Source organism: Denticeps clupeoides, chromosome 3 (genome assembly GCF_900700375.1).
Source record: "Denticeps clupeoides chromosome 3, fDenClu1.1, whole genome shotgun sequence".
NCBI lineage: Eukaryota > Metazoa > Chordata > Actinopteri > Clupeiformes > Denticipitidae > Denticeps > Denticeps clupeoides.
The window spans coordinates 33,789,440-33,800,824 of NC_041709.1; the positions used below are offsets into that span (position 1 = coordinate 33,789,440).

General features: G+C 42.1%; 1 protein-coding gene across 1 annotated transcript; it reads right to left on the reverse strand.

The window, feature by feature from the left end:
• Window positions 1–1,716: 1,716 nt before the first annotated feature.
• LOC114785463 (zinc finger protein 708-like) lies at window positions 1,717–9,671 on the reverse strand. Its single transcript, XM_028971741.1, has 5 exons — window positions 9,138–9,671; window positions 6,164–6,748; window positions 4,294–4,404; window positions 3,072–3,494; window positions 1,717–1,873 (listed from the first exon to the last, which is right to left on the reverse strand). Exons 1-5 carry the CDS (start codon window positions 9,346–9,348, stop codon window positions 1,830–1,832), a joined length of 1,374 nt encoding a protein of 457 aa, XP_028827574.1. The 5' UTR covers window positions 9,349–9,671; the 3' UTR covers window positions 1,717–1,829.
• Between the last annotated feature and the right edge of the window lie 1,714 nt (window positions 9,672–11,385).

Below are 11,385 nucleotides of genomic sequence, written 5' to 3' on the forward strand. Positions count from 1 at the left end.
TGAAAACCACCCAGGTTCATAATTACATGTTGCTGATGTAGTATTGGTGGAGGGACGGTTATATCCTGGGTACCTGGCAAAAATGTTCCCCCTAATTATTAGGTAGTGTGACCAGACATCAGATAAGAAGAGATTATAATTTATTAGTCCCACAAATTGGACATTTACATTGTCCGCATCCTTGTCTTCCTCCGCTTATCCAGGTATGGGTCAGCATCCCAAGTAGCCCTCTCCCCAGCCACCTCCACCAGCTCCTCCAGCAGGACCCCAAGACGTTCTTAGACCAGACTGGAGATATCATTTCTACAGCGTGTCCTGGGTCTTCCCCGGGACATGCCAGCAGGACATGCCCAAAACACCTCCCCAGGGAGGCGTCCAGGAGGCGCCCTGACCAGATGCCCGAACCACCTCAACTGGCTCCTTTTCATGTGGAGGAGCAGCGGTTCTACATTTACATTTACATTAAGGCATTTGGCAGACGCCCTTATCCAGAGCGACTTACAATCAATGAAGTAATCTAAGCGGTTCTACTCTGAGTCCCTCCCGAATGTCCGAGCTCCTCACCCTATCTCTAAGGCTGCACCCGGCCACCCTGCAGAGGAAACTAATTTCGGCCGCTTGTTTCCGCAATCTCATTTTTTCGGTCATTACCCAAAGCTCATGACCATAGGTGAGAATTGGGATGTAGATCAACTGGTAAATCAGCCTTGCTTTCTGGCTCAGCTCCCTCTTCACCACGACAGATCGGTTCAACGTCCTCATCACTGCAGATGCTGCCCCAATCTGTCTGTCGATCTCATGCGCCCTTCTTCCCTCACTTGTGAATAAGACACCGAGATACTTAAACTCCTCCACTTGAGGCAGGACCTCTCTCCGAACCCGGAGTTGGCAAGCCACTCTTTTCCTGTTGAGAACCATGGTCTCAGATTTGGATGTGCTGATTTTTATCCCAGCTGCTTCACACTCGGCTGCGAACCTACCCAGCAAGAGCTGAAGGTCAGAGGCTGATGAAGCTAGGAGGACCACATCATCCGCAAAAAGCAGAGACGAGATTCTCCTGCCACCAAACTCGACACCCTCCACACCACGGCTGCGTCTAAAACTTTAAGAGAATGAGTGGTAATATATTGTCACTTCATGTTCTCATAATATAAATTGTATAATTTCGTATTCAGATTAAGTGAGTTCACCCCTAAGCAAAAACGTCCAAATTGTACCCAAAGTACCATTATTTCCCAGTGCTGCCTTAACTCCCTTGGGCATGAAGTTCACTAGAGCTTCACAGGTTACCACTAGAATCCTCTTCCACTCCTCCATGACTGTGTTAGAGACCTTGCGATCCTGTCGTTCAAGGCTGACCCACAGATGCTCAATAGGATTCAGGTAAAGAAGACATGCTTGGTCAGTCCAGCACCTTTATCCTCAGTTCCAGGCAGTGGTCATCTTGGAGGCGTGTTTGGGTCATTATCATGTGGGAATACTGCCCTGTCTCCCACTTTCTGAAGGTAGGGAATCATGCGCTGCTTCAGTACGTTACAGTACATGTTGCCATTTATATTCCGCACTCATGCAGCCCTAAATCAGGACACGGACAATAATCCATCCAATTCCAGTAATCCATGATAAATATAAATACAATTGAAAACTATTCATGCAACTGATAAGCATATATAACACACACAATACTTGTTGGAAACAAACATTTGACATGTTAAAATATACAGTGATCTTATAGACAGGTGATATGTTGTATTAGTAAGACAGATACTGGACATTGCAGTCTTATCTCCTCAGTTTGGATAACGTACAGTCCCAACAGGCTCACTTCTCTAGGCTCTTGAGTCTGTTTTGCAGTGTTCAGACATACGTTCATCTGGAGCAGAAAAAACATTGTACATGTGTACAAAGAGTATGCAATTCTAATACATCTCAGTTCAAACGAATAATAATCTAACCCACAGAATATGTTCACTTTTTCACCTATCAGCATCACAATGACTCCAAACCTATATCCAAATCAATAAAAGAATGGCTTCAAAAAAAAATAAATGCTGGATATAAATTGTTAAACTAAACTTAAGTTTAATCCAAAAAAGCTTTACTGACAACCTACTGATTACAGGTTTGTTTCCTGACCCGCTGGGTCACCACCCAGCTGTGCATCATCTGTACTAATGAATTTTTATAATGAGTACTGACACTCGTGCTTGTGGAGGTCCTGGAATATAGAAGCAACGCACGCAGCACCATGTGACGTGGTTAAATACGTAAAGCTAGCAAAGATACTACAGACCTGCACTAGTTTTAAACGTTATAGATGTAAACATAGAAAAATGTTTCTCGCACAGGAGTATGTACTTCATGTTATACATTCATGTGTCAATCCTATGACTGTTCCAGGTTTTTAATTACCGTAGGAAGCCTGTAGACCTCTACCCAAGGTATATTGGCGGGGGTTGTAGGGGCCTGGCGGCTGTATTGCTTCAAGGGCTGAGCTGTGGCCGCTTGAGGGCCGGAGGCTCTGGGGTAGCTCTGCTTCTGGGACGGGGTACTGGCCAGGTATGGGGGGGTATGGGCCCTGATTGGCTTTACCCCCCACCCAATCCTTTCCTCCCTGCTCCATTATACTAACACACATGTAGGCGGTTTGGCAGGGGGTTGTCCAACTCAATTCACTTTCCTTGTTTGAAAAGCATTTTAGAACATGCATGGCTGCTGGTGAGGCCTGCAGGCCCTCTGGGGTTTCTGTATTACGGCTGGCGGTTCATCTGTGATTAACTCATTGTAGCAGGGTGTTCATTCCCTATCCTCCTCCAAATCTCCCCCTTTCTTTCTTTCTTTCTTTCTTTCTTTCTTTCCCCTCTTCCTCCTTTATGTGTAGACTTTCTCCCTAACCTCTCTTTTTCTCGCTCCTTTTTCCCGGTCCAACGGTCTTGTCTATAGTGATTGAAGCAAGTTACGAATAATACAAATATTATAATTGAATTTTAAAAAAGGCTGTGAATGATGACATACCATGGTTCCCTAACCAGATCACTACACACCCCTACAATCATTTGTACTCAACTCACCTGAATATTCTTCATCCAACTCTTTCTTCACATGAATTCCTGTTGTTTCCAGTGTTTTACCACAATGTATAGGTGTGATGATATCTGATTTCTTCAGTTCAACAACTGCTATACACTTGTAGAGCTTTTCATCAGTATGTTCACGTTGATGATATTTCATTTGACCCAATGTTGTTAAGTACTTCGAGTAAAGAGCGCGGTAGAAAAGATTTGCAGTATGTGTCCTCTTGTGGATTTTAAAGTCCGATGCTTGTGTAAAACTCCTGCCACACTCTTCACACTGGTAATGTGTCTCTGTAGAATAGTTTCTCTGTCCTTTTTGAAGGATCTTCACTTGTCTTACACTGTTGTCATACTTGAACTGCTGCAACTGTTCTTCAGTTTCCCCTTTACACCTTTGATCAGCCGACTTGCTTTCCTGATCTGTAAAAACAATTTAATGACAAAAACACGAGTGAACCTAATTAATCAAATGTGTTTCTCCACAAAATTAGTGAGGAATAAAGTGGATATTGAAAGTAAAAGTCGTTGTTTTTATCATTGTGGTACGCAGCAGGCACAGCACATGGTGACACAACAAAATGTGTTCTCTGCATTAAACATATCACTAGTGAGCCGAGGCCAGCCATGAAGTGTGAGCACAGTAACTTATATTTATTAGATGATCTATATAATATATAACATTATGGGTGTACTTGCTAATACCACATTTGTTCGTTCTCTAATCAGAATTGTAAAAAAGAACAAAACGCCAAGACAAACTCATGAAACACAGGAATAAATAAACACTAATTATAAAAATAATAAAGAAAAATAGTTAACTTTGAATGCACAATGTTTTAAAGTTAACTTAATGCCACTGGAAGTGCATAATTTCATGGGGATTTTTTTATTAGTTCTTGACCTTTCAGAGGGAAGATGTGTAAAATAGGAATTCCCTGGGTGGGATTAACACTTCTTAACAATTCTGGTCCTACTCCTTCTTTCGTAGTGAAACGCCTTTGCCAGCTGGTGAGCACAGTATCTGCTGGAATATCTGAATATCCGTTTCTCTGCTAGATTATCATTACTTTAATGGTTATGTCTGCTACATATGTAATTAGTGTGGAACTTCTGTGGGTCTCCCTAGTTATTCACGGTTTACTGATAGTAAAATATCTGATGTGCATATCCACAGCAACACAGTCAATACAGTTCTTTATATGAACAGAACTCCACTCACCTGAATAGACTTCATCATCCGACTCTTTCTTCACATCAATTCCTGTTGGTTTCAGTGCTTCACCACAGTTCAGAGATGTGATGGAATCTGGTGATATTTCTGGTTCAACAACTATGACAAAGAAACAGAGAAAATGACAATTACAGCCCATCGCCTCATAATGATTTATTTGTAAAATGTGATTGGGGGTTTTGATAAGTGGGTTGGACTAAGTGTTGAAAAAAATGCATTACAATTTGCAAAATGATTTTTAACTGTGTATACTTAGTAGCAGCAACAATTGCTATTAATACTAATAATTCACATAATAATGTGCATGGAATCTATTTTATAATTAATAAAACATGCATATAATAAAATACTTTAAGACCTCGTCCACATGGACGTTCAAAAACCCATACGTGTTTTTTGTTCTTTACAACTCACTGGTGTTCTCTTGATGCAGTTCAATGTCCCGAAATTGACAAAAAGAATTCAGATGCTGGCACTGAAAACCCGTATGGATGCTTTCATTTGCTCCAATGAGCAGAGAAAGTCAGATTACAGTGTGCACTCACCAGACACCACGAACACCAGAAAAAATTCAGACGTCCATGTGAACGAGACCTACACTAGTCACAATTTAGGGATATCGTTATTTACATGAGTGCCTTTCCTATTTGCTCTGAATTTTAATGAATTAAGTAAAAGTTCCCTTTGATATTTCTAACTCCATTTCATTTGTTAAATATTTATTACCCCAAAAATTAAGACAATAACAGGGATAGCCCCAAATAACAAATATTTATAACGTCATTTGTCTCAATGAGATCTTGACAGCAACGTCTTATGCTCCTGACTCATGATGTTGTTCTGAGGCAATGCATTCCACTCTTCCACAAGTGCTACAGGCAGTTCTGCCAGGTCACGTGGGGGTGGCGTACAATCATTCAGTCTCTGCTTCAACTGGTCCCAGACTTGCTCTGTGGGGTTCAGGTCAGAGGACATTGATGACCATACCATATGAGGCACTCCAACACCCTGAAGTCAAGCTGTGACTATTCTGCCACGATGTGGTGCGGCATTATCATCCATGAACAGAATGTTAGGTGCATTCAGGCAGAACTGGGGGATGATGATGGGTTCTACGATGTCTCTGAGGTAAGAACGTGCAGTGACTGAGCCATGTGCAATAACCAAATCTGTTTTGCACTGACTGGTGATGCCCAGACTCTTGCACCTCCTCCACCAAAGCAAACCCTGGGGACATTGTTGACCCTGCTCATAATGCCTTCACCAGCAATGGAGATGGTGGAAGTGGCACACCGATGATGTGCTCTGTCTTCACTATCTGCTGCAGGGCCTTCTGCTCGGCGACAGTGCAGTTCTCGTACCAGACAGTGATGTAGCAGCAGAGGACACTTTCAATGGTCCCCCGGTAGAACAATGTGAGGATGGGATGAGGGAGGTTGGCCTTCTTCAGCTTCTTGAGAAAGTGCAGACATTGCTGGGATTAATTGGTGGTGGAGGTGGTGTTGTCAGGAGAGGTCGCCTGTCATGTACACATCCAGGAACTTCACGTTGCTGACGATCTCAACAGCAGATCCATCGATGTACAGTGGGGTGAAGTTGACAACCATCTCTTTGGTCTTGGTGACATTGTGAGTCAGGTTGTTGCTCCGGCACCAATCCACCAGATGTCTCCTCTCTGTAGGCAGACTCGTCGTTGTTGGTGACGAGCCCCACTACTGTTGTGTCATCTGCGAACTTGAAGATGTGCAGCACAGTTGTGTGTCAGCAGGGTGAACTGCACTGGGCAGAGCAGCATCCCTGTGGGGAACCTGTGCTCAGTCTGAGGACCTTGGATTAGTTTAAATTTAGTTTAACTCACCTGAATGAATCACACCATCCAAGTCCTGCTTCTCATCATTCACTGTTACTTCCACTGTTTCAAGCCAATTCACCGATGTGAAATCTGCTTTCTTCAATTCCTCCTCTGTACAGTTGTCGGACTTTTCTTCAGTAAGTAAACATTGATGATGTTTGAGGTGATTTTTTGTCCTAAAGCCTTTAGAGCAAAAAGTACACTGGTTTGCAGTATGTGTCCTCTTGTGTCTTTTAAGGTTTGATGATCGTGTAAAACTCTTCCCACATTGTACACACTGGTAGGGCTTCTCTCCAGTATGTATCCTCTTGTGTTTTTTAAGGTCTGAGGTTTGTTTAAAACTCTTCCCACATTGTTCACACTGGAAGGGCTTCTCTCCAGTATGTATCTTCTGGTGCGATTTAAAGATTGATGCTTGTGTAAAACTCATTCCACACTCTTTACACTGGTAAGGTGTCTCTTTAGAAAAAGTTCTATTTCCTGTTTGAAGGATCTTCACTTGTCTTAAACTGTCGTCATATTTGTTGAACTGGTGCAACTTTCCTTCAGTTTCTTCTTTACTCTTTTGATCAGTGATTTTGCTGTCCGGATCTGAAAAAACAAACAGTTTAATGCCACCAAAGACATGTTTGAACCTGATTAATCAAATTACATTTTGGGGTAGTAGTGGGTAAAACACTTGCCTATGAACCAGAAGACCAAGTTTCAAATCCCACTTAATACCATTGTGTCCCTGAGCAAGACATTTAACCCTAAGTTGCTCCAGGGGGACTGTCCCTGTAACTACTGATTGTAAGTCGCTCTGGATAAGGGCATCTGATTAATGCTGTAAATGTAAATCAAACACTTTAAGCAGGGTTTATAATAAGGAATAAAGTTAATATGCCTTTTGTAATTGTGATACACAGCAAGTACAGCACATAACAGAATGTATCCTGTGCATTTACCCATCACCCTTAGTGAGCACCATGCAGCCATGAAAGGCGCCTGGGGATGTTTTCTCCCTGTACTTGTACAAACACAATTAATGTATCTTGATGTCCTCGTCGTCGTATTAATCCGCTTATCCGGGTCGCGGGGGCAGCATCCCAAGTAGGGAATCCCAGACAGCCCTCTACCCTGCCCCCTCCACCAGCTCCTCTGGCAGGACCCCAAGGCCTTCCCAGATCTGACTGGAGATATCATTTCTCCAGCGTGTCCTGGGTCGACCTAGGGGCCTCCTGCCAGCAGGACATGCCTGAAACACCTCCCCAGAGAGGCATCCAACAGGCATCCTGACCAGATACCCGAACCACCTCAAGTGGCTCCTTTCGATGTGGAGGAGCAGCGGTTCTACTCTGTGTCCCTCCCGAATGTCCGGCTCAGCTCCCTCTTCTCCACGACAGACATCTCTCTTGACCCGGAGTTGGCAAGCCACCTTTTCTGAGTCGAGAACATTGGTTTCAGATTTGGAGGTGCTGATTCTCATCCCAGCCGCTTCACACTCTACCAAGCAAGAGCTGAAGGTCAGAGACTGATGAAGCTGGGAGGACCACGTCATCTGCAAAAAGCAGAGACAAGATTCTCCTGCCACAAAACCTGACATCCTCCATACCAATCTGGGATGCTGTGCCAAGAAATTCTGTCCATATAGGTTATGAACAGAACCGGTGACTCCTGGAGCGCCCCCCCATAGGGTGCCCCTGAGGAAACGGTCATAAACATTCTTCAAATCCACAAAACACATGTGGATTGGTTTGAAAAACTCCCATGCCCCCTCCATCCCCACAGCAAGGGTAAAGAGCTGGTCCACAGTTCTACGGCCAGTTCACATTGCTCCTCCTTAATCCCAGACCTAACTGTCGACCGGACCTTTCCAGGGAGGCTGATCCCCCTATAGCTGGAACACACCCTCTGGTCCCCCTTCTTAAAAACAGGGACCACCACCCCAGTTTGCCACTCCACCAGAACTGCCCCCGATGTCCAGGCAATGTTGCAGAGACATGTCAATAATGACAGGCCTACAACATCCATAGCCATGAGATACCCAGGACTGATCTCATCCATCCCTTGGGGCTCCGCTGCTGTGTAGGCCCAGTCACCATATGCTCGCCATATGCTTGCTCACAGGCCCCAACCCCAGGCCTGGCTCCAGGGTGGGACCCCGGTAACCCCCTTTTTTCATGAAAGGTCTTTTGCACCGTTCTTTGTCTCGCCCTTTACCTAAGACCAATTTGTCATGGGACACCCTACCAGGGGCACCAAGTGCCCCAGACAACATCCTCCTAGGACCATTAGGTCTCTCAATGTCCTCCACCATTATAAGGTGACGGTTCAAGGAGGAGGTATCTTGATGTTCTTTGTTGAATTCCTAAATGTACAGTAGTTTTTACTTCAAATTAGATAAATAATTGAAATTGCTGACTATATTTTACTTCCATATATTTTCTACCCCCACCTCTGTCAAGCAACGACTGTTATATTGTTCATTTTAGTATTATTGTTGTTATTTTGCTCATGTGTAAACAATAAATATTGTCCTTGTTCAGTTTATTTATTTTACATGTTGTTCTTTTGAATGGGGGACATTCATATATATATATGCGCATATATATGCATATATATGGGGACTATACATATTACATTTTCAAAATAATCTCCAAACAGCTGTAATTAGTTGGAATGAGTAACTACAGTCACAAGTAAGTAGAAAACTCTCTTTTATAGCGATATGTTTGATGCAGGTTTATTTTAGTACTATGGATTACTTGAGGAAAATTGCTTCTCTCAGATGGCCAACTCAATGTTAAAGTGTATTTTTTTTTCTTTTTCATTTTCTCTATAGACATATATGCTGATAGTAACACTCTGAAGTAATTTGTTATGATTTATAATAAAAAATTAAACCAATAAACCATGCAGTTGCAGAGATATTCTCTGTTTACTGATTGGTGTGTGCATTCAAAAAAGGCCCAGAGATGTTAAATTAAATGTAACTCACCTGAATGAATCACATCATCCAAGTTCTTCTTCTCATCATTCACTGTTACTTCCCCTGTTTCAACCCAATTCATATGCGTGATGATATCTGATTTCTTCAATTCAATTCTCTCTGTACACTTGTAGACCTTTTCTTCAGTATGTAAACGTTGATGATTTGTGAGTTGATCCAATGTTCTAAGCCTTTTAGAGCAAATAGTGCACTGGTACATATTTGCACTATGTGTCCTCTTGTGTGTTCTAAGATTTGATGCTTGGGCAAACCTCCTCCCACATTGTACACACTGGTAGGGCTTCTCACCAGAATGTGTCCTCTTGTGTGATTTAAGGTATGATGCACATACAAACCTCCTCCCACATTGTACACACTGGTATGGCTTCTCTCCAGTATGTCTAGTCTCGTGTGTTTTAAGGTGTAATGCACAAGAAAAACTCTTCCCACATTGTACACACTGGTAGGGCTTCTCTCCAGTATGTGTCCACTTGTGTGTTTTAAGTTGTGATGCTCGTGCAAAACTCTTCCCACATTGTACACACTGGTAGGGCTTTTCTCCAGTATGTGTCCTCTTGTGGGTTTTAAGGTTTGATGCTCGTGCAAAACTCTTCCCACACTCTTCACACTGGTTTGGCTTCTCTTTAGAATTGTTTCTCTGTCCTGTTTCAAAGATCTTCATTTGTTTTAAACTGTTGTCATACTTGTTGATCTGGTGAAACTTTTCTTCAGTTTCCTCTTTACACCTTTGTTCAGTGACTTGGCTTTCCCGATCTGTAAAAACAATTTAAAGCCATTTCAAACACATTTGAACCTGATTAATCAAATAGCCCAACATCTGATAAATGCTGTAAATCTAAACTGTAAATGTAATCCATCACCCTTTGTGAGCAGTGGGCAGCCATGAAAGATATTCGGGGAGCAGGGTGTGGGGACGGTACCTTGATCAATGGGACAGAAGGCACCTTGTTCGGGATTTGAACTCACAACCCTTCAGTTATGAGTCCGCTTCCTTACCTACTATGTTTCCACACAGTGGTGTCATAAGACAAAATCTTTATTTTCATCACTGCAAATGTTATTTTCCCATTACTACAGCTTAGTAAAAATAAAAATCATGATTTTTTTCAATACCAGGTAAATTTTACGAAAGATGTTCTATATATAGCAGTATATAGTAACAGCTGGATATAAATGGCACCTTTTAGGGCTTTAGGTGCTAATACAAATTTGTATTTTTTGTTGCATTTTTAACTACAAGTTCATCGTCGCCTGACTCCATATTCCTTAATCTAAACCTGGACTGGGGAACATGAGGGCCGTATATAGAGGACCTTTCCTAAATAATATTTCTGAATGTATAAAACGCTGTATCACACTATTACACAGTCTGGGGGAAAAACATGTTTCTTTACAGGAAACCTGTATTTACAGAAATTCACCTATTATGTGAAATGCTTAATTTTTACTTCAAAATGCTGTATTCATCATTCATATCATGCAATACATATCATGCAATACTACATTCATCTGAATGTAGTATTGCATGATATAAATGGCATAAATGACGAAGTTTCATCACCTGCGAGCATTAGTTTTGGCCGAGAGCCCAAAGTGCAAGGCAGGGTTTATGTAGATCCTTAAAAAAAGTCCTTAATTTGAGTTTCCAAAAAAATAAGACCTTATAAACCATACAAATTTACTATAATCATTAAAAGGTTTAAAAGGTCTTAAAAATACTGCAGACCCAAATAATAATATTAAATAAGCCTTCAGTCAATCAGTAAACCGCCAGTCACAGTGTGCTGTTTACTAAGAGCAGCGTGTGTCAGTGCCCAATCTGTACCATTGGCCAACAGGGTTTAAGGTTTGGAAGTCGAGCTAGGTTTAGGCCGTGACATAGGTGTTTTTCGGAGTACGAATGCGGTAAGTGGTACTGATTGGATACTGACAGTGTGCATGGAAATGACTAGTTGACTGACATTATAATATATGAACAAGCATAGTGTTATTTAAATAATTTTATTTAAATATTTTTAAATGAGGGTGGTAATAGCCTAGTGGGTAACACACTCGCCTATGAATCAGAAGACCCAGGTTCAAATCTCACTTTGTCCCTGAGCAAGACACTTAACCCTAAGTTGCTCCAAGGGGCACTGTCCCTGTAACTGCTGATTGTAAGTCGCTCTGGATAAGGGTGTCTGATAAATGCCGTAAATGTAAATGTAAATAGTCATATACAGAAAATCCTTTTATA

Excerpts from the sequence above, each read along its gene's own strand:
- LOC114785463 (XM_028971741.1), bottom strand. The coding sequence starts at position 9,348 with ATGTACCAGTGCACTATTTGCTCTAAAAGGCTTAGAACATTGGATCAA. Across the intron at positions 6,749-9,137 it reads GGATGATGTGATTCATTCAG|ATCCGGACAGCAAAATCACT; the intron begins GTGAGTTACATT and ends TTGTTTTTTCAG. Across the intron at positions 4,405-6,163 it reads GGATGGTGTGATTCATTCAG|TTGTTGAACCAGAAATATCA; the intron begins GTGAGTTAAACT and ends TCTTTGTCATAG.